The sequence below is a fragment of the Camelina sativa genome, chromosome 12, assembly GCF_030686135.1.
Source record: "Camelina sativa cultivar CO46 ecotype springtype chromosome 12, ASM3068613v1".
Taxonomy (NCBI): Eukaryota; Viridiplantae; Streptophyta; class Magnoliopsida; order Brassicales; family Brassicaceae; genus Camelina; species Camelina sativa.
In genome coordinates, this window is record NC_141891.1 from 19,651,509 (window position 1) to 19,675,097 (window position 23,589).

The following is a 23,589-nucleotide window of genomic DNA, read 5'->3' on the forward strand; positions in this document are numbered from 1 at the left end:
GGATCGGTTTCGGGTTTTCGGGTTCGGATTCGTACTACCCGAAGTTCACAAAACTCAAAATTTTAATATCTAATTTAGTCCAAATTATTCAATAATATGCAATATATCTGAAAATTTAGAGTATTTTTTACCCAAATTTACTAATAAATAGTTTAAATATTTCAAATTATCGAAAATATTTAAAAATCTGAATATTTTGGACACTTATATTATTAAAATTATAAATATTATTAATATATTACTACTATATATTAATAATATGGATATATTCGGATACCCGTTCGGATTTCGGTTCGGATCGGGTTCGAGTTCGGGTTTTCGGATTTAGAAATTTAGAATCCGTTCGGGTATTTTACAATTTCGGATACAGGTTCAGATCGGGTTTTTTGATCGGATTCGGATCGGATCTTCGGATCCGGGTATTTTGTCCAGGCCTAGTCAAAACTCACAAATATGTATACTTGAATAAAATAAAAATACTTGAAAAAGGAAATAAAGAAAGAAGAAGAGCTGTCCATGAATTAAAAAAGGTGCAGACATGTAAGTAGTAAAGGAGCCGCGTTTTTTATTGGTCGCCGGCTTAAATAGTTAAATGACTAGGACTCTTGGAAGAATCTCATTGGCTAAACCACGTGTAAAGTATCCTACGTGGCATTTACTTCCCACCGAAGTAGCGAATTATAAAAAGCAACATTAAATGTACTCGCGCGTGTAGGTCTACGATGCAACTCTCCTTCTTGAACCTTTTTGACCCCCCCCCCCCCCCCCAATTCTAAATATTTCAAAAAAATTAAAGAGGCCTCTTCGTTTTCCTTCTTCTACTTTTTTGATTTAAGGACCCAAATCTGACTTCTCTCTTTTTGTCTTCTGCGTTTTGATTCCGGGGAAGAGAAAGCAAAGAGAGAGAGAGAGCTTTCAATGGAGTTGGTTTCTTTCATTGGTAGAGCTCTGTTTGTTTCCGTCTTTCTTCTCTCCGCATGGCAAGAGTAAGTAAATTTCTCTTCTACTACTCCGACTCGTTCTAGATCTGCTCTTTTGACTATTGTAGGATCTTGTTTTTTTGCTCCTTTGTCTCTTTTAGTTCAATGTGTTGCTTATTCGTGAGAGATATATCTTTACATTCTCGTCTTAGAGAGCAGAGTCAATGGATTTAGATTAATTTCTTTAATTTGGTAGCTCGATTTATAGATTAGTGTGTGAGTTTTGGACTAGGTCTGGTGGTTTCTGAGGAGATTGAAGAGAAAGTTTGGATCTTGCTTTGGGTTTGAATTTGATAGATGTGATAGAATTATAGTCTGTTTCTGGTTAGACTTTGATTGTGATTGATCATTAGTTCATTACATTGTTTGATTTATCTTTCTCTCTCTGTAATTTTGGCGCTTTGGTTTTCTAAAGTTTTTTTTACTTTACTGCCCTCGTTAGTTGGGGGTTAAAAGTTGCTTGTTGAGTTGGTCTTTTTGTTGGTGGTGGTGTGATTGTAAGTCTTGGTCTATTGGAACGTGTCCAAACTCTAATGTAGTTTACTTCAACTAACCTTCCTTTGTTTCAAGCAAAAATTGTTTGGTTCTGTCTTTATGGTAGTCACTCCTTTCACCTAACCAAGGAAACTCATTTACTCTTCCAGTTTCCTGTTTTAAGTTCAACAGTTCAATTGTTCTGACTTACAAATGCAGATTGTAGAAGTGTTTTGATGTTCTTTGTTGATAATATTTGTGCTTCCTTACGTATCTCTTTAAGAAATCTATTTCCTTTGTTCCCTTCTTCCGTAGCTCTTATTGACTATCTCTGCTTTGTTATATCAGATGCATTGCAATTTGATTCACTTAGTTTAACTTCACTTTTGTTCTTTCCCTATCTGATCGAAATAACCATGTTTTTGTCCTGCTTCTTCGAGCAGGTTCAATGATTTTGGTGAGGATGGTGGCCGATCAGCTAAATCTTTGAAACCAAAGTTCAATGCCTTTGTAAACCACCTGATAACTCATACTGGCCAGCAATTGCCACCAGTTGATGTACGTGCTTCTTCATATCTGTTATATACTTTGTCCAAGAACACTTACCAAATAGGTTTTGAGATTCTGTTAAATCTGCTTGTTCTGCAGATGAAGCTTCTTGTTGCTGCTGCCATAGCCTTGAAGGGTATTGGTGGACTTTTGTTCGTCTTTGGCAGCACCTTGGGAGCTTATCTCTTGGTATGTTACAACTACTGTTCCTTTCTAAATTATTGTTGTTCACCTTGATAAAGAAAAACCTGTTAAACTCTAACAAAATCGTGTTTCAGCTTCTGCATCAAGCCGTTGCAACCCCGATTTTGTATGATTTCTACAACTATGATGTCGACAGAAAGGAATTCGGCCAACTATTTTCAAAATTTACTCAGGTTAGCAAATCTTAATATCTTATATTGGTTTGTTGTTTCTTGTCCTTGCATAGCAATAACCGAGAGTGAATTACAAACAAACTCAACAAACTTGATATAAGTAGCGGTTAACAGGGTGAAATTTATGTTTCATATTTAATCTTGATCTAGACCTGAGACCACCTTCTTCTATTCTGTGTTTTTGTCTCTTCAGAGCTTGGCTCTCCTTGGAGGACTGCTCTTCTTTATTGGAATGAAGAACTCCAGGAGACACGGTAGGCAACTCAGGAAGAAGACGGCCCCAAAGGCAAAAACAAACTAAAAAAGGCCAGGTGTTTCATCCGGTTTATTTGAGTCTGTATTTTATTTTTCATTTTGTAATCCAGGATGTGTTTAAAGATTGTATCTGATGAGGCCATTGAAAGGCAATGTCTACGCAAATCATTTTGCTTATTTTCATGGAGCTTATGATACATTTTGTAGAGATATTTATGGATCTTTAGAGAGACACCAATTTCAGTTTCGAATTTTCTGTTCTTGTTCCCGTCTTATTTCACAATTTTACTGATTCATTAACCTACGGAACCAACCATCAGCCACTAAGTTGCTAGTTGTTACCGATTGAAATGTTCTAATCTGTGAATGGTAAGAATATTAATTTACATAGGTAAGGCAATAGAAGCAAGAAGCTCTCGTAGCTCAGTTGGTTAGAGCACCCGTTTAGTAAGCGGGAGGTCTTGAGTTCAACTCTCAACGAAAGCATTTACTTTTTTCCTGTTTTGAGCTAAAAAATTTGGTGCTAACTTGACTCCTCGACCTCCTCTACCTTTCTAGCTACAAACTCATCTCAGATTTGGTTTAAGAGTACTGGTTCAAGCATTAGATGTAAAAAGACTCCGATTTAGAGAAAAAATCAGAACAGTCAAAGTCTCTATTTGCATTAAAAATAAGAAACAAGAAATCACAAGCTTTAGGAGTTAATTATACATTTTTTATTTAAAAATACAACCCAAGACCAAGAGTAAAGCTTTTACACTTGCCAAACGGATGAATCCTAAACCAAGTGATTGAGATATCTCTCTAAGTTCCCTATGGGTATAAAAAAAAAAAAAACAAATTGAGAGTTTCTACGCAGCAGGAGGCCTGAGTTCTTGATCACGAGATGTGTCACGTACTGACTGAGGCATATAATGCCACATTGGCATGTAACCGTAACTCGGGTAAACAGCCATTTTGTTGTGGTTAAACGCGGCTGGAATCTGAGGCATGAACCCTGAAGATGGAACCACCATTGACTTTAACTGTTGTTCTGTCTTCTCCTTATCCGCCTTCAACACTAGTTTTTCCTCCCTTAGCTCGTTCTTCTCCGCCTACAAAGAAATGTAGAACCTTAAAAATCCACTCTCAATTCAATAGAACAAGATTCTTGGCTTATGAAGAAAGTGATGAACCAACCTTGAGACTCTTGATCTCCTCTAAAAGCTTCTGGTTAGTTTCTTCAAGCTTATGAGCTTCATCTCTAAGCTGATTCAAGATACGGATTGCATCATCGATTATAGCCGGTTTATCTGTCTTCGGAGTCCTCCCAGGGTCCAAAACCGAGCTCAAATCCATGAACCTAACCAACACATTTTTTTCTTCTTAAGACAACTTAATTCACAAAACAATATCAAACTCAACACATAGACTAAGCTCTAAACATACCTCTCATTTAGCTTCTCCCTCCTCAATCTTTCACGACACGCTTTGGTTCCTCCTCCTCTGCTACATGATCCAGTCCTTGCCCTATTAACAACCATCAAAGATTCTATCAAAACACACAATCAACTACCACCAGATCACAAAAAAGTATGAATTCCTTTCTTTACCGCTTTCTTGAAAAATCGTCATCTAAATGTTCCTGTTCCTGCTTAACAGCTCCACCAGATGATCCAGAATCGATCTCTACTTCTTCTTCCTGCACAATTCCACAATCTTTTCCCCCTAATTGTTCTGGCTCTTGCGGCAAAACACCATCAAACGACGACAAGTCCAATTGAGCTCCAATGCTAAAGACTTCTCCTGACTCCTGCTGCAAATTCACACCATATGATACAAAATCTGGGAAGGTATCTTCTTGATTAGGCTGCAACGTCACACCAAACTGTGTGTAATCATCGAGTTCTGCTCCGTTACTGCAAGAGTCATGAATAGAGAGCATCAAATTAGAGTACATATAACACAACAAAAAGGGCCATAGAGTTACACATCTCCTATTCAATTTAACAGCTTAAACCAAAATCAAATCTTAGGCTAAAAACAAGAAATTACATTAGGGTTCGTCAAACTCAAATCATCATCAAAAGACACAACTTTTTTACCATGAAATGCGGAACTAAAAACAACCCTTTCACAGAATCGAATCGAACATCAGAAAAAAAATTAAAGCCTGGAGACTTAAATATACGATTTTGAAACTGGAAAATGGATTAAATTCGATAAATCAAGTGAATCGACAAAGACAGAGAGAAGAGAGGGAAGGAGGAAGGAAGGGGAGTGAGAGAGTAAGAACCTTTGATCGAAGCAAAACAAATCAGAGACGAAATCTTCTTCGTCGAGAGAAGGATACATTTGAGTCTCCGAACAGATTTGAGAATGTAGGGAAAGCTTCAACGGAGGAGACGCCAACGTTGGAAAAATATACAAATTATTAGAGAGATTAGTTTATTAAAGGGATCCCATTAATTATTAAAAAAAATTAAAAATAAAAAATTCCGAATGACGACAAGGAGATAAGAATGGTGGGAACAATATTCGCCGATTTGATATTAGTGGAAATTAAAAAAAGGACACGATTTATTTCCTTTCACTCAAAAATTCCTATTCGGGAAAAGACAAATCGGGTTTAAAAACAGCCTTTTTTAAGGCACTGAAAGATGGACGAAGAGAAGAAGAAGAAAGAGAGAAAATCAGAAACACATTTATATACGTTTGCATTAATATTCCATGCTAATCTGATGTTAGCATTAATATTCCATGCTAATCAGAAACACATTTATATACGTTTGCATTTATCGTTCTAGCAAAAAAAATCAGAAATTATACAAGAGTTTTTCAGAAGAATTGTTTTTTTTTTTAAAAAATGTTATGCACATATAAAACTAAACCAATCTTCTGTTAAACTAAAATTGATTGTCTTAAAAAAAAAGAACATATAATATACAGATATAAAATTGATAATATGGTTAGTGATCTTTGAACACATCGACATCTCTTTTATATTTGGCTCTCGATTAGGTTAAAAAATGATTATAAGTAAATGGATTATTACTGAAACTTTTGTAACTGGGCCAACTTTTTATCAAATTTTATAGAAAAAACTTTTTGACCGAAAAAGAAATTAAAAATATCAGTTAAAATTCGGATAAACAGAAATTAATTGATTCAGACGGAAATAAACCAGAAAATCATTACACGAAACAGGTTATTCCCGACTGCGGTAGGAATCATTAAGTAATCGCTAATTTGCTGCTTACGGCTCTGTTACAACTGAAACATGTAGTTGTAAATCCTTAGTCGCTAAAAGAATTAATCGTAAAAATAGTCGTTATTTAACGACTACGCTACAACAAAATTTTGTAGTCGTAACATTAGTCATAACAGAGTCATAACTTATTACGACTATAATATGACAGAGTTACGATTAACCAGCAGTTATATAGGCACTTGTAAAGGAATTGTTGTGTAGTCGTAGAATTTGGAGACTCGGTTACGACGGATTTACGACTAACCGTTATGTACAATATTTTTGCTTGTAGTCGTAAAATAGTCATAAAATACTTGCTACTGATTTACGACTATTTGGCTACTATTCTGTTATGACCCATATTACATATGTTTAGCGACTAATGTGTTGTGGAAAACAAATTTGTGAATGTTTTAAAAAGAAATTGGTACATGTTTCTCAAAATATTATGAAACCAATATTGTAAATACAAAGGGTGACACATTTCTTTCTCCTTTGATTTGTGCTCAGCATGCCATCTCATTGCCGCCACAGTCTTGTGGCTCTGATACATCCTCTTCAATCTATCAGCAATAGGTAGTTACCACAGACGACTATATGGTACTTTGGTTCTACGTCGGGCTTCCTTGGGCTTCCATCTTTGAGCACCACAAAACAGACAAGTCTTTTCCTTTTCGTCATCTTTCCAGAAGATCATACAATTGTTAATACAAACATCAATTGTATAATATGGGAGACCAAAATTGCGGATTAATTTTTCCGTCTCGTAATGTGAACCGGTTGCCTAGTTTCCTTCTGGTAAATACTCATTCAACATGTCGCACACCGAATCCACTAACTTCTCACTCATATTATACTCCGCCTTATTTTGCATGACTCGAGCAGCTATAATTGTGAGTGACCTTCACGGCAACCATCATATAATGGATTTTTTTGCACCTTCTAACAAGTCGTAGAATTTTTTTGAATGATTACGTATTGGTTCTTCTACATTTTGAGAACTACCCTCATGATAGTTATCATCTAAACCCACATTATAATGAAATGTATCATTCACCATATCCACATATGGATTTTCTACTACATTACCTACATCTACATTATCCACTTCTTGATCAGTACCAACATAACTTGTTCCTATATCCATATTGATTTCTTCCCCATGCTTATACCAAATATAATAATCAGGCATAAATCCTTTGCTAAAAATATGATTCCAAATTCTTTTTCCCGACAAATTTTTTTTGTTCTTACAACTAGTACAAGGACAGTGGAACATACCCCCATTATTCTGTGCTAGAAATTGACTATTTGCAAATGCCATGAATTGCTCTATCCCGTTGTTAACTCCGCCGAAAAATTGCCCGTCACTTCATCGAACCTCTTATACATCCACTCTCGAGAATTACTATCATTATAATTCCCAGACATTATATAAAAATAATCAAAAAGATTTTTTTTCCTTTGCACAAATATGTTTGTTTTGAACGAGTGAGGAGAGAAGAAGTGGTGAAACTGGTATATATAGAGCCAATTTTGGCGACTACAAAGCGACTAATCAAAGCAGTCGCATTATACAAGTATACCAACCCCCACACCAACCCCCAAACGAAATAAACATGATTTTTGATACCGGCATTTGACGACTACTCTACATCTCAGTTATGACCCGCCGTAAGTGTCGCGTAGTAGTCGCCAAATGACGACTACTAAGCGACAACCATTACGACCCGCCAAAATTGTCGCATAATAGTCACCTATTTGGTGGCTCGTTTGCGTCTACAGAATTAGTCGTAAATGAGGGCCTATATAACGACAATGATACGACTGCATTTATAATTCTATATAAGAGTCGTAAGGTAGTCGTAAAATTGCGACTATTTTGACGACTACTGGTTGTTGTCACAATTTAGCGACTACGTTACAATCAATTATATTTAGTCGTAAACGTGTCGTAAATGAGTGACTAAATAGTCGCTAAATTTAGCGACTGCATAATAGTCGTAAAATGCAGTTGGGAATTACCGGTTTTCTTGTAGTGAACCGATATTTGTAACCACAATTATACACTAATCCCATCAGTATACTCAACCGCTTAATCACTAAGGTTTTAATTGGTTCTCCCGCAAACGCTGCATTTGCGGGTGGTAGCGGTTGTTAGCGATTGGTACTAATCACACAAACCGCTTCCAGTCGCTTCCAACTGCTCTCAACTATTCCCAACCACTAAATTCCAAGAGCTTCTTTCTGCAAGTGTTTGCGGTTGCGGACAATTACGGTTGAATTTTAATAAAAAAAAATCAAAAATACTAAAATATTTTTTTCTTATATCTTCAACCTAACCATTGTACCCATTAAGGATGAAAGAAAATGAAATACAAATACGATTGAAGAGATTAGAAAATGAACCATTACAAAAAAAATAAGATTCCAATTAACAAAAAACTAGAAAACATGATGTAAAACTATTTGCACATCGCACATACGTTCAAAAAAAAATCTAAATATATATAAAATTTCATCAGAAGTTTAAGAAAATAAGATTATTTGTGAAAATATTAAAACAAATCACCAATAACTCTTCTCAGCTCTTTCATAATTAATTTACCTTGGCAGAAAAGATCTATAATCTAAAGCTCTCTCACACACTCAATAATTCATAATTAATTCAATGTGAGGAGCTTATTGAGTGTGTGAGATTTAGCAGAAAAGATCTATAATCTAAAGTATATGTTATGTCATTTATCATATACTTGATTAAATTTTGGATGAAAAGCCAAATGCATATAGTAATAAGTGTTTCAATATGAAATTTATTTATTTTTTGAATAAATATTTTAGTATTTTTAATTATAAATCAAATTTAATAAATTCTTTTGTGTTTAAACATTTATATAATTATATATTACATTTATTATGTTTTAACCGCTAATGCAACCGTTGGTCAACAGGTCGTAAAACTCCTGCAAACACACCTTTTTAAAAACACTAAATGATTCAAAACGCTTAATAACGTTTAAAACTGCAATTGCCCGCTTCCGCAATCTCTCACAACCGTAACTGCAAACGCTGCATTTGAACCAGTCAGGCATCCGATTTCTAGAGCAAGAATCTTATCTAGAGGCTAGAGCTTCGTAATATCAACCGCTATTGTAAAATTTTATCGCATTTGCGTTGTTCTTTTTTGAGTGGTAACTTTTCTCATCGAGTGGAAGTTAGTAAACCAATCCGGTGCAAAAACGTCTATAAAAGAATCGCTGATAGGTATTTTGATGAGCAAGAGCATCAGCTTGAGAATTACACAATCTAGGATAATGAAAACAAAACTTCGCCAAAGACAAGAATTTCATATAGTTCTGAACTTCTGATAGGGAAAACGACATCTTGTGTCCAAATTATGAGTTTCTGTTAAGATACGTACATGTAACAACGACACTTGTCGTCTATGCATTATGTTAAAAATATAACTATAAAGAACCCTATACATCTTTAAACAGAAAAAACACAAAGCCTCTACTCTATAAACGTAAAAATTTCGAGCTACAAATTTTAACCAAAATTTAGCCATTACAAATTTAATTTAACAACAACATCAAGGCTAGTTATTCTCCATTAGCCAATTTGTTAAGTGCTGCTTAGTTGGATTAAGTAAACAATAATAGATGATCCAGAATTTATCTGGTGAAGCTGTTAAGTGATAAAGAGTGAAATAAAATAAATAAATGAGGGAATAATGAGATGGTAGATTATTGGAGTGGAGATATGATTCATATCTTGATTGAGAGAACCAGTCTCATCAAAATCGTATAAACATCAACATCGATAAAAAGAAGAGTCTACCTAGTCATGTTGTGGTCGATCAGTGGTTACAGTGAAGGAATAAAAGGTTCCCTAAGTTTTTCTACCTCTTGGAACCAATGTAACGTCCTTTGTCGTTCCCAAACGCAACTTACAAATTTTATACCACAACATAGAATAATAATTTTTGTGAAGTATCATCTTGAAAACGACTCATGTGGAACGCACGACGACTATAAAAATCAATTTACTTTTTCCGTCAACCATATAAATAACGGATACGATTGCGTAAACCCTTCACTTCACAAAAACAAAATTAACTAATGCAATTCCTTACATAAAAGTAAAACCATTGAACATTTGATATGATTTTCCTGCATCATATATATGTATTTAAAAAACCAGTAGAATCTAGAGTTTATCTAGGTTAAGTGATGAAGTAATAAATTATACAAAAAGGATTAACGAGGCATCGGTTAGCTTTTACACCGGCTATTTTTTGGCTGAAAGAGAAAAGAAAAGAAAGCAAACAAATACATAACTATCAACAACTTTATCAATACTATCAACAACTTTTTTTTTTTTTTTGGTAACCATTCTCTTATATTCATAAAACGACGATTCACATACAAAAGAGAGATAGAGCAAGAGCGTTCTTTGCTAACACATCTGCGATTCTATTTTGGATTCTAGAGATGAAGCGAAAATTACAGACAATAAAATTGCTTGATAGATCTAGAATATCATGGAGAATCCCTTGAAAGTCCTTCGAATGGAGCTTCAAATTTAGTGTCTTGACTAACGTCTGAGAGTCGGAGGCTATCAAAAGGTGACTGAAACCTGAAGTGATTGCAACTTCTACCGCAGTAAGAGTTGCTATCGCTTCGGCCATCAAAGGGGAGTGAACATGGGTTGCCAGATCTGAACCTTGGTGAAGGGTCCGATGTTGCTGATCCATGAAAACCCAACCGAGGCCTGCTTTTGGTTCGGAGATCCATGCGGCATCTGTGAAGCCGGTAATCAGTTCTTCGTGTTCTTGTATCTGGTTCATTGGGCTTTGATTTTGGGGTTCAGGTGTTGTAGTAGCTTTCTCTCCTTGTGCTGATTGCCATTTCTTTTCCCTGATGATAGCGAGATTAATCACCTCTTCCATCTTTATGCGTTCCTTATTGAAGATCAGCTTATTGCGTGTCGTCCATAAAGTCCAGAGGATTCATGGGGCCAGAGGACCTCCTCCAACTCCAGTTGGTGGAAGGCTTATCAAACGGGTTATAGCAGTGATACCTTCGGAAGTGGAGGATACCGATTGGGGAGAGAAGCTATTGTTAAAAGGGGTTGGCGCTAGACATTTGTCGCAAAAGGACAATGAAAGAATAAATGTAGTTCAGACTCATCTTCATTGCAGTGTGGACACCTTGTATCCTCCGAGATATTGCGACGCGTGAGATTTGCTCCCACTGGGATGGCTTGTTGTACGATCTTCCACATCAGCATTTTTGTTTTCGGTGAAGTCTTAACATTCCAGATATTTGCTTGCCAATTGAAAGGAGGGGTAAGCCGATTGTTAATGTGGGAGGGGCTGTTCAAATCTTCTAGATGAGTTGTGTAGTATCCTGATTTTGTGGTATAGATACCATCTTGAGTAGGTAGCCAGACCCATTTATCTGGTGCTCCATGTTTACTAGGTTTTAACAAGAGGATATCGTTTTCATATGCAGGTTGTACTTGCTGGATGAGGGCAATGTTCCACTTCGCTGTACCAGGCTCAAGGAGGTCAGCGACCGTCCAAAGGTGAGTTTCTGCTGTTGGTGGTCTCACTGCGGTGGTAGGTGAATCAAGGGATAGCCAAGGGCTATTCTACAGAGTACTTGAGGTTCCGGTTCCAATAATTCGTCCCACATGGGGTTCAGAAGGTCTCTGCCAATAAAGATACTCCGCCATCCATGAGATGCAGAGTTTGGTACGGAACAATCTAGGAAGCTTGCATTAGGGTAGTACTTGCCTAGGAGGACTCTGGGCAGTAAGCAGGATGGGGATGTAAGAAGTCGCCAGCTGATTTTTGCAAGGAGAGTATCATTGAAAGATTGGATGTCTCTGAAACCTAAACCACCCATCTTGAAAGGTTTGGTCATTCTCTTCCAAGAAATCCAAGCCATCTTTTTGTTTTCAGTATTATGATCCCACCAGAATCTAGTAAGGACTGACTGGATTCTCTTGCACAGGTTGTTCGGGAGTTTAAAACATGACATGGTGTACGTAAGCATGGCTGCTAATACTGATTTCAACATGGTAAGCTTCCCGGCAGAGAAGAGGAATTGAGAAGACCAGTTAAGGGATTTCTGCTTAATCATATCCACGATCATGCTAAAGAGATCCTTTTTCTTTCTACCAAAAAGTTAAGGTAATCCCAAATATTTACCTTGTCCTCCTTCTTTTTGGATTCCTAATATCCTCTTTGCTTCTTCTTTCATCATGTTCGGAGTTTTTGCTGAAAAGGTGATGGAGGACTTACTTTGATTTATCTGTTGGCCTGATGCTTGTTCATACACGCGCATGATACTTTTCAGTTTCGAGCATCTTTTTGGGTCTGATTGACAGAAGAACATTGTATCATCAGCAAACAGTAGGTGATTCACTCAAGGACTACCCACGGCCACTCGCAATCCAAGCAGACTTCCTTGAAGTTGAGCTTTCGAGCGGAGACCAGACAGCACTTCACTACACAAAATAAAGAGATAGGGCGATAGTGGATCTCCTTGCCGGATCCCTCTTTCGGCACTGACTGCACCACAGGCTTGACCATTGAGAAGATAAGCATATTCCATTGTACTAACACATTGCATGATCCACTGTATCCATGTTTGGTGGAAACCCATTCTTTCCATTACAGCTTTGATAAAGTCCCACTCAAGGCGATCGTACGCCTTACTCATTCGATTTTGACTGCCATATAACACCGTTTCTTTGCTTTTGATACTTTCAGGTAATGGAGGGTGATATGCTCAAATTAACCTTAGAGCTACTCTCTCAAATTAAGAGATCAATGCAGTACTTAGGGGTCGAATTCCACAAAGACTCAAGATTACACAAAAAATTATAGAGTTTTATGATTACGCTAAACAGAATAATTTGAATTTAAAATAAACAATGCAAAATATTAAATAAAAGCTGTGTAAATTCAGATGATCAAAAAGCTAGGCCTAGGGAATTTTTCAGGTAATTATGAAATATTTAATCAGGAAATAAATAGGATTCAAGCAATTAAGAACAGATCTAGAACTCTAAACTCTTTTGTAAAATAAAACAGTTCTCAATGCAAATTTTCTCTAAATTTAAAGCCAGAAAATCCAAATCTCTTTGTAAAATTCTAGGTTAAAAATCAGCTTTAAAAACAAGTTTAGATTATTCACAAAATTATTAAATCAAATCTCTTTGCAAGAAGTAATTTTGCTCATCAAAAGGTTTTATCATGAAAATCAATTATATTCTCATATCAATTTATTTTCCTAGGTTATTAATTCTAGATGGCCAAAACATCCTAGAAAACAAATCAGAAGACACTAAAAAACTCTTTACATCATGGTTAAAAACCACAAAAACCATGATATATCAGAGGGCCTCATGAGTGATAAATACATTATCAGAAATGGCTCGTTGCGGGACAAAAGCCGATTGGCTTTCAGAGATGCAAAGGTGAAGTATTGGTTGGAGCCTTTTTGATAGGATTTTTGATATAATCTTATAGTAGACAGAGCAAAGTGTAATGGGTCTGTAGTCTGAGACTTTTTGGGGATTGACCAGTTTAGGGATAAGTCTGACATGTGTGAGGTTTATTTGCAGGGGCAAGGTTCCAGAAGTGAAAAAAGCTTGGATCTCAGCGGTGATAGTAGGTCTCATTGTGTTCCAGTTTGCTTGAAAGAAGCTTGTTGAGAAGCCATCAGGTCTCGGAGCCTTGTCTGCATGTATGGAGAAGCAAGCGTTTTTTACTTCCACATTGGAAGGTAGGATGAGGAGATTATCGTTCATTTCCTGTGTGATACAAGGAGAGAGGCCTGCTTCAACAACAGCTCTGTGATCTCCAAGATCTGCTTTGAACAAGTCTTGGAAATAGTTGGATATTGTATCAGCGATATCCTTCTCTTCGTACACTGGTATCCCTTATGAGTTCTCTATAACGGAGATATTATTAAGAGCATCACGAGATTTTGTCGCAGCATGGAAAAAACCCGTGTTTTTGTCTCCTAGTGCCAACCAAAGATTGCGACTTCTCTGCTTCCAGAAAGCTTCTTCTTGTTGATATGCGGTCAGTAATGCTTTGTTTAGGGAATCAATGGTTTCTTGGGGAGACGTATCATCATTCATTGCTTCCTCCAACTGGTCTCGCAAGGTAGTTATAACCTTTTGGCTGTTCAACTGTTGGTTCTTACTCCATCTTGCGATGTGGTCTCTACAGGATCTGAGTCGAAGATCAACACTCAGGTTTGGGTGAGCATGCCATGCTTCGAAAACAAGTTTTTTAACCTCAGGGTTTTCCTTAAGTCTCCTATCAAACCGGAAGAGGCCATAAGTCCTCTTCTTTCTTGGATCAAAAGATGTAACGAGGGGGCGATGATCAGATCCTTCAAAGCGTAAGTATTCACTTCTTCCAGAGGGGTAAGTTAGGATCCATTCACTATTTGCCATCACCCGATCAAGTCGAAATCTAACTAGGTGGGAATGTCTTTTCCCTCTCCAGGACAAGCAGTTGCATGTATGTTTGAGGTCATAGAGGTCTGCACTAGACATGAAAGAACGAAGGTCCGAGAAGGAGCTTTCAGGACGTGGCGGGCCCCCCACTTTTTCTGATGAATGAACAATGTCATTAAAATCACCCGTAATGATCCACGGGGTTGATTTGTCCGTAGTAAGACCTTGAAGTCTCTTCCAAGCTTCTACTCTTTTTGTCCTATTGGGTTCACCATAAAGAAATGTAGCAAAGAAGTATTTTCCTTTTGCTTTTATTCTTGTGTCAATATAGTGGGAACATGAATTAATGATCTCAACCTCAATGTTTTGTTTCCAAAATAGGGCTAGTCCCCCAGCTCCAGGAATCAGTGGAGGAACCAGATGATTGCAGGGATAATCAAGCCATTGAAGGGATTGGAGGACCGAATCATTTGTGTTTTTCGTCTCCATGAGGAACAACAGGTCTGGGAAACACTCTTGCGTATTTCCCGAATTCTCTGGACTTTTATGGGGTTCCCCAGCCCACAACAGTTCCAGCTAACCATTCTTAAGGAACTGGGGTTAGGGGATTCTAAAAATCCGCCTTTCTTTTCTTGATTGCAGGGATAATAGGAATAACTGGTGGCCCCGATGATGAAGGTTGTTAGGAGGATGATCGAGGTTGAGTGGTATTCGTCTGAGGACAAGGATTTGAGGTCTGAAGCTTTGAGGTTTGGTTCTTCCCTTTAGGGGATTGCTTTGATGTTTTCTTATGAGATGGTTTGGAGGGGCCTGATTTCTCTAACGCTCTCGCAGTAGGAGTTTTCCTTGGGGAGCCCTGAGCAAAATTGCGTTTTTGTTATTTTGCTCCTGGCAGCTTTTGGGAGGGGGTTTTGGTGCTTGTTTATGAGCTGGGGGACGGTCTCTATCTCGTTTACGTGGGCCGCCAACCTCCTTCACTATCGGTGGGGGAACATGAACAGCAGGGCATGAACCTTGTAGATTACCTCTACTAGGGAGTGGCCTTGTGGAGTATCTACACCCGCATTAAGCTGGTAGGCAAAAATAGAGTCAGCTGTTTTTTCCATAAGATATACTGCTTCACTCTGCAGGACCCGCATACGCCGAGCAGCACTCTCTGAGGGGTCCGGACAGGAGATATATTGGATGGTAACTTCCATGAGATCTTCCAAAACTTGATCTCTACGGATTATCCGCTGGTGAGCATGGGATCGATGGGACATGGAACCTCTAAAGCCATGTGATGAGGTTGTCAAGGGACAAGGTGAGGATCGACGGTACCGAGAGTTTTGTTTGGCATCTCCTGAGTCTCTGCGGTTATGGTTGTATGGTATGGAATCGGAATACGACCTTTCCTTACTCTCCAGACAGCTTAAAAACTTATATTGATGCTATCCTTGGAAATTGTCCAAAAAAAAATACAATGTCTAACAAAACCGATTGCACGTAAAATTTTATCAAACCTTTTTAATTATCTTACAATACGATCATAAATCATGTGATAATAACTAATAAGTGATAACACGAGTCAAGAAGAAATATAATCAAAAGCTCATAAATGTCGATCTAAGAAGTTCTTAGTAGCTAAAACCATTACGATTGAATTATCACATGATATGCATTTTTGATCTTGTAGACTTGTAGTTGTCTAAAAATGGTTTTAATTTAATAAGGAATATTATTTCTTTGAACTATTGACATTATGGGAATTGCTCGAACATTTTTCATATTGTGCAATGATACATTTGTTTATGTGTTTATATATATAGGAGTGGCTACCATGACTATATTTTTAAATTTTAAAAATGGATAGATACAAATCATATGATATCATATAATATTATTTTTGTGACAAAATGTCTTATATATATCAAATAAAAATTAATATATATAATATTATATGGTTCTGGTATCATATAATGCTTTTTGTACTGCCTTTAGGGAGGAAGAGCTGTATTGGAAACAAAAAAGTAGAGTCATCTGGTTGAAAGAGGGTGATCGGAATACAAAGTTTTTTCATGCTACTACGAAGCAAAGAAGAGCTTGAAACCGTATTTGCAGCTTAAAGAACAGAGAGGGTGCTTTGGTGGAGTCGGAGGAAGGTATCGAAACAGGTGGCGACTCAATACTTTCAGGAACTGTTCTCTGCGTCGAACATCACAACAGTAGAGGAGGTTCTCCGGTATGTCACGAAAAAAGTCACACCTGAAATAAATGCATCTCTAATTAGTTCTCTATCGAATGGAGAGATAAGAAAGGCTGTGTTTGGTACCAACCCTGACAAAGCGCCTGGTCCAGACGGGATGACAAGCCTCTTTTTCCAGCGTTTTTGGAAACTCATCAGCAAGGACATCATTAAAATGGTTAAGGACTTTTTTGAGGCTGGTTCGTTTGATCCAAGTCTGAACGAGACAAACATCTGCATGATCCCCAAATTTAAAAGGCCGAGGGAAATGGGGGAGTTCAGACCCATTAGCTTATGTAATGTAAGCTATAAGATCATCTCAAAAGTCCTATCCAACCGCCTGCAGAAAGCTCTCCCGAAGCTGATCTCAGAGACACAATCAGCCTTTGTGGCTAGACGTCTAATTACAGATAATATCCTTCTAGCTCAAGAGAATTTTCACGCCCTACGTACAAATACAATATGCAGGTCAAAGTTTCTTGCTATCAAGACGGACATGAGTAAGGCGTATGACCGAGTGGAATGACCTTTCTTGGAAAAACTTATGTGCAGGTTGGGATTTGATAACAAATGGATCTCGATGATGATGTGTTGTATATCATCAGTCTCTTATAAAGTGCTCATCAATGGGGAAGCAAAAAGAAATATAATCCCTACAAGGGGATTACGCCAAGGCGACCCGCTCTCCCCATTTTTATTCATTTTATGTTTAGAGGCTTTGATAGCACAAATTCATGGTTCCGAGGTAGAAGGACGTATTACTGGTCTAAAAATAGCTCAAGGGAGTCCACCGGTGTCGCATTTGCTCTTCGCTGATAATAGCCTCTTCTTCTGTCGAGCTGATATCCAGCAATGTGTTGAGCTTCTTACGATCATAAACAGCTATGGGGCAGCATCAGGACAACAACTGAACAAGGAAAAATCGGCTATCCTTTTTGGCAATAAGGTGAACCAAACTCTCAAAGCAGACCTAAAAAGGGCGATCGAAATCTCAAAAGAAGGTGGAATGGGGACGTATTTGGGGCTACCTGAGACGATATGTGGTTCCAAACAACAAGTTTTTGCTTTCATACTGGACAAGTTAAACGTCAGGATAAATTCCTGGTCGGCAAAATTCCTCTCAAAGGGCGGCAGAGAAGTCTTGATAAAGTCTGTTGCACAAGCCCTACCATAGTACGTCATGTCATGCTTCCTCCTACCTCAACAAATTGTTAACAAACTCAGAGGAGCAATAGCTAGATTCTGGTGGAGCACAAAGAACAATAATAAAGGCCTACACTAGGTGGCGTGGGACAAAATCAGTGTCCCTATGGAGCAAGGTGGGCTTGGCTTCCGGAATCTAAAGGAATTCAATCTGGCTTTACTTGCTAAACAGCTATGGAGACTTCTGTGATACCCTGATTCTTTACTAAGTCGAGTATTAAAGGGGCGATACTACATATATACAAATCCTATAGATGTGAAAAAAGCAAATTTCCCATCTTTTGGACGGAGAAGTATGATGGCAGCTAACCTCTCCTTCAGCAGGGCTTACGGAAAAACATTCGCTCGGGGTTTAATACTCGTGTATGGTTGGATAATTGGATTCCTACAATACCTGCACAACCAGCGAAGGATCAAGGCACAACAAGAGATCCAAATGGGTATGTGAACCACCTAATAGACTTTGAGACAAAGACTTGAAAAATGGACAAGCTAGTTGAATTGGTGGACCCGCTGGACATTTCGCTAATAACTTGCTTACAACCTAGCAGGAGGTTTATGATTGATGACTATGTTGGGAGTTTCACAAAATCAGGACAATACTCTGTAAGGCCGGGTTACGTTATCGCTACCCAATCGAGCCATGAGGTATCAGAACCAAGCACAATCAAACTTAAGAGTCAGGTCTGAAGCTGAAGTCGTCGAGAAAAATCAAACACTTCTTGTGGCAAGCTATTTCAGGATTCGTGGCTGCCAATAGTCGACTAGTAGAGCGCCACTGTGGATCAGATAAGTCATGATCTAGATGTGGAGATGAGGAGGAATCCATCAATGATATCCTATTCAGGTGTCCGCCAGCATTACAGGTATGGGCTTTGTCCAATATAGCAACTCCTCCGGGTGTGTTCCCGAGTAATTCCATTTTCGAAAACTTTGATCATCTACTTTGGCGAGCTAAGGAACAGGGTGTTACGGAGGAACAACTAGAGGTTTTTCCTTGGATCTTGTGGTACATTTGGAAAGCGAGGAATGAGAAAATGGTTAACAGCAAGGACATCTCCCCGATTGATACTTTGGATCTTGCATCCGCTGAAGCATTAGTGTGGCGATTGGCGCAGGTCGCTGAATCTTTTGAGGAATCTGAAGATGGTCAACCAGGTGACATGGAGGAGGACGAGGCGATCCTAGACGAGGCGATCCTAAGGGTCAGTTTGCAGGTTTGGGTTTTGTTTTGCAGAGTTCTACAACCTATTAAGGGTTGAAATGCACGAGACGACACCTCTCAGTTCTTCATTCTAAGTTGGAGGCACTACTCTGGGCGATGGAATCAGCGTTACAACATGGATTGACATCAGTTCATTTTGAGACAGACTGTGCAACCATTATCAACGTCATTGAGGAGATTGATGAGTGGCCTAGTTTTTCCAGGGAGATAGATAGTTTTTGTGATCTAAGAGCTAAGTTTTCGATTTTTTCTATTTCCCATATTCATAGAACAATAAATCACTACAAGAAAACAGTCCATTCCCGACTACAGTTAGAGTCGTTAAGTAGTCGCTAATTTAATGTTTACGACTCAGTTACGACTAAAACGTGTAGTCGTAAATCCTTAGTCGGTGAATTAGTCGTAAAAATAGTCGTTATTTAACGACTACTGTACGACAAAATTCCGTAGTCGTAACAGAGTCGTAAATAATTACGACTACGATACGACAGAGTTACGATTAACCAGCAGTTATATAGGCAGTTGTAAAGGAGTCGTAGTGTAGTCGTAACATTTGAAGACTCGGTTAAGATGGATTTACGACTAATCATGATATACAGTAATTTTGCTTGTAGTCGTAACGTAGTCGTAATATGCTTATTGATTTACGACTATTTGGCTACTATTCTAAACAAATTAATAATGTAATTTTAATTTGTTTAGCGACTAATGTTTTGTGGAAAACAAATTTATATATGTTTTAAATTGAAATTGGTACCTGTTTCTCAAAATATTATGAAACCAATATTAAGGCAATAAAGTCATATTAGAACAAAAACAAGATTAAGGCAATAAAATCATATTAACCATGATTTATAATACAAACCTAAAGACCAAGTTTCTCACAAGACAAATATACAAACCAAAAGAGACAAATGCATACCAAGTATACATGTGTCTCAACAAAGAGACAAGTTCAACAAAAGAGAGAAGTTCAACAAAAGAGACAAGCTAATTAGTTAGGTCTATGAAATTGTAGGTGAGAAGTTAACCTACAAAGCATCACTGTTAAGGAACCGGATTTGAAGGTGGAGCTGTTGCAGGGAGTGTGGTTGAGAGTGGCTCTGTGGTTGCTTCAGCTGATTGAGTCTTCATAAACTCTATAAAGGCAGGGTCAGTTTTGCGCAGGTACTTCTCGACTAAGGACAAATGCTCTAACTTGTCCTTCTGCTCAGCCACAGCTTGGAAATGTAGTGCTTCACGGGCAGCAAGCTCTGCATCACGAGCAGCAACCTCTGCATCACGGCGAGAATTATAAGCAGCCTGCTCTTCGATTTGACGTTGAGTTTCCCTCATTTGCTCTTGCAATGACTGAAACATTGCAGACTCTTGTTGTTGGTTTTCCTTGCAGAGGTTGAAGAGTATGCTTAAGACTTCCAACTCCATACAGGTTTCCTCGTGAATCTTTCTGAGTAGACTACAAGAAAACAAAGAGAAAAACAAACGTTAAAGAGGCTGTAGAAATCGAAAGATAATTCAATGTGGGTTGTGAAAAGTGATATTTACTTGAATAAAGATGTTTGTGTAATCATCTGCTATGAGCTCTGGAGGCTGTGAAGTATGTTCCCCAAGGTCGGACAACTTCTGCTGCAAGTTCTTCTCATAATTAAGAGAGATTTGCTCTGCCTTCCGGTCAACATAAGTACCATCTGGCTTGGTATGTGTCTTAATAAAAACCTCACCAAGACTAACCGGTCTTCCCAATTCCTTTTCCTGCAATGTTACAAAAGAATCAAGGGTTATGACATCATTTAAAGCTCCAAATGTAAAGAAAAACAAAATTTATAGGTATATAAAAGTTATTAACCATTTCGTTATGGATTTGTTGATAAGACTTTGGCCCTGATAAGTGGATGTGAGGACCAAGACCACCACGATCAGACATACGAGCTTTAGAGTAGGTGACACTCCTTTGTTGTGCTTCTTCAGTCTCCCAATAATCAACCATTGTTTGCCAAATAGTATATCTGATCCATTTTGGTCGCTCTCCACTAGTCTTGGCATTGCAAATCATGTATTTCATCCGGCGTTGGCAGATGAGCTCGAAAAACTGTTGAACTGTCCCAGTAATCAAAGGATCCCATGTGTGTGTTTTCTACATAGCAAAGACAATATAATGATGTTAGTGGAAACTCAACAAGTAAACCTATATGTGAAAAGGTTAAGAGAGAAGAAAACTGTACAGCAAACTCAATGAACCATCTCTGTTGTCTGTCCCGAGGCACACATGTCCAGCTGTAGTATGGACCATCAAATTTATTTGTAAATTTTTTAGTAATGCTCCTTACCAGTCGCGATTTTTCGTCGCGAGTAAACCTGCAAACACAAAATAGCAAAAAAGATCTCAATGTTTTAAAACAGATAAGGACCAACACAAAACAGATGTCAAAACAGATTGAGTACTTATACTTATGTATATACAACCAACACAAAACAAAACCTATACTTATGTATTTGATCCATTATGCTTAACTTATGCCAGTTGTGTTGCTTCCCATAGCCAGCAGTCTTCTTTTCATGACCATTTCCACCAACGTCCTTGGTTTTTGGTTGTTTTACTTCAGCCAACCGCTCGTAATAAACTTGCTCACCGGTCAACGACTGAGGTGGATACTCTCTCGAAGCATCTTTTCCCTTGAGAAAGTCTTTCTTATTCCTCCTTAATGGATGACCGTGAGGAAGAAATCTCCGATGACAGTCAAACCAACACACCTTCCTTCCATTAGGGAGATAAATCGACTTCGTATCTTCCATGCAAACTGGACAAGACAATTTTCCATGGGTTGTCCATCTTGATAACATGCCATACGCCGGAAAGTCACTAATCGTCCACATTAGCGCTGCCTTTAGATTAAAATTTTCATTCAAGGAAACATCGTATGCATCGACTCCAGTAGACCACAACTCTTTTAACTCCTCAATCAAAGGTTGGAGGAAGATATCCAGACTAGCTCGCGGATGATTTGGCCTAGAATTCAAAATTGTAAGAAACAAGAACTCTTCGTTCATGCACATACCAGGGGTAGATTGTATGGAGTCAAGATCACAGGCCACAATGAATGATTACGAGACACGCCAAACGTATTGAACCCATCAGTGCATAATCCAAGATAAACGTTACGGGGTTCTTCTGGAAATCGAGGATTTTGTGCTTGAAAATATTTCCACTCTGCTGCATCTGAAGGATGACACATTTCTCCTTCCTTAGATTTGTGCTCAGCATGTCATCTCATCGCCGCCGCAGTCTTGTGGCTCTGGTACATCCTCTTCAATCTATCAGCAATAGGTAGATACCACATACGACTGTATGGTACTTTGGTTCTACGTCGAGGATCCTTTGGCTTCCATCTTTGAGCACCACAAAACAGATAAGTCTTTTCCTTTTCGTCATCTTTCCAGAATATCATACAATTGTTAATACAAACATCAATTGTATAATATGGGAAACCTAAATTGTGCATTAATTTTTCCGTCTCGTAATGTGAACCCGTTGCCTGGTTTCCTTCTGGTAAATACTAATTCAATATTTCGCACACCGAATCCACTAACTTTTCACTCATATTATACTCCGCCTTATTTTGCATGACTCGAGCAGCTAACGATAATTGTGAGTGACCTTCATGGCAACCATCGTATAGTGGATTTTTTTTGCCTTCTAACAAGTCGTAGAATTTCTTTGAATGATTACGTATTGGTTCTTCTACATTTTGAGAACTACCCTCATGATAGTTATCATCTAAACCCACATTATAACGAAATGCATCATTCACCATATCCACATATGGATTTTCTACTACATTACCCACATCTACATTACCCACTTCTTGATCACTACCAACATAACTTGTTCCTATATCCATATTGATTTCTTCCCCATGTCTATACCAAATATAGTAATCAGGCATAAATCCATTGCTAAAAAGATGATTCCAAATTCTTTTTCCCGACATAAACTTATCGTTCTTAGAACGACTACAAGGACAGTGAAACATACCCCCATTATTCTGTGCTAGAGATTGACTATTTGCAAATTCCATGAATTGCTCCAACCCCGTTGTAAACTCCGCCGAAAAATTGCCCGTCACTTCATCGAACCTCTTATACATCCACTCTCGAGAATTACTAAAATTGTAATTCCCAGACATTATACAAGAATATAGAAAATATTTTTTTTCTTTTTTTTTTTGGAAGATTTTTTTTTTTAAATTTTCACAAATGTGTTTGTGTTTTTATGAGTGAGAAGAGAAGAAATGGTGAGTGAAGAGAGAAGAAGTGGTGAAGCTCGTATATATAGGCAATTTTGGCGACTACCGAGCGACTATTAAAATTCAGTCGCATAATACAAGTACACCAACCCCCAAACGAAGAAAACGTGAATTTTAATACCGACATGTTACGACTATTATACGACTACGTTACGATTCACCGAAAGTATCGCATAATAGTCGCTAAATAATGACTACTAAGCGACAACCTATACGACCCGCCGATATTGTCTTAATATAGTCGCCTAATTTGGTGACTTGTATGTGTCTACCTAGATAGTCGTA

At 38.0% G+C, this 23,589-nt stretch overlaps 4 protein-coding genes, 1 non-coding gene and 1 pseudogene across 5 annotated transcripts; 3 read left to right on the forward strand and 3 right to left on the reverse strand.

The window, feature by feature from the left end:
* The first annotated feature begins 689 nt into the window (after positions 1 to 689).
* LOC104732204 (uncharacterized) lies at positions 690 to 2,886 on the forward strand. The gene is made up of 5 exons (XM_010451738.2): positions 690 to 986; positions 1,898 to 2,012; positions 2,103 to 2,192; positions 2,282 to 2,380; positions 2,574 to 2,886. Exons 1-5 carry the CDS (start codon positions 919 to 921, stop codon positions 2,679 to 2,681), a joined length of 480 nt encoding a protein of 159 aa, XP_010450040.1. The 5' UTR covers positions 690 to 918; the 3' UTR covers positions 2,682 to 2,886.
* A 161-nt stretch (positions 2,887 to 3,047) lies between these two features.
* Positions 3,048 to 3,121, forward strand: TRNAT-AGU (transfer RNA threonine (anticodon AGU)). Its single transcript has one exon. It is a non-coding gene; the product is annotated as a tRNA-Thr (tRNA).
* A 158-nt stretch (positions 3,122 to 3,279) lies between these two features.
* LOC104732205 (transcription factor bHLH104) lies at positions 3,280 to 5,581 on the reverse strand. Its single transcript, XM_010451739.3, has 5 exons — positions 4,911 to 5,581; positions 4,228 to 4,533; positions 4,064 to 4,144; positions 3,815 to 3,977; positions 3,280 to 3,729 (listed from the first exon to the last, which is right to left on the reverse strand). The coding sequence occupies exons 1-5, from the start codon at positions 4,967 to 4,969 to the stop codon at positions 3,487 to 3,489; spliced, it is 852 nt and encodes a 283-aa protein (XP_010450041.1). The 5' UTR covers positions 4,970 to 5,581; the 3' UTR covers positions 3,280 to 3,486.
* A 4,703-nt stretch (positions 5,582 to 10,284) lies between these two features.
* On the reverse strand, positions 10,285 to 10,815 carry LOC147930767 (uncharacterized). Its single transcript, XM_087477022.1, has one exon. The coding sequence runs from the start codon at positions 10,813 to 10,815 to the stop codon at positions 10,285 to 10,287; it is 531 nt and encodes a 176-aa protein (XP_087333148.1).
* Positions 10,816 to 18,258: 7,443 nt separating this feature from the next.
* On the forward strand, positions 18,259 to 19,037 carry LOC147930768 (uncharacterized). The gene is made up of 2 exons (XM_087477023.1): positions 18,259 to 18,459; positions 18,642 to 19,037. The coding sequence occupies exons 1-2, from the start codon at positions 18,259 to 18,261 to the stop codon at positions 19,035 to 19,037; spliced, it is 597 nt and encodes a 198-aa protein (XP_087333149.1).
* A 1,010-nt stretch (positions 19,038 to 20,047) lies between these two features.
* Positions 20,048 to 21,062, reverse strand: LOC147930769 (uncharacterized; annotated as a pseudogene).
* Positions 21,063 to 23,589: the final 2,527 nt, after the last annotated feature.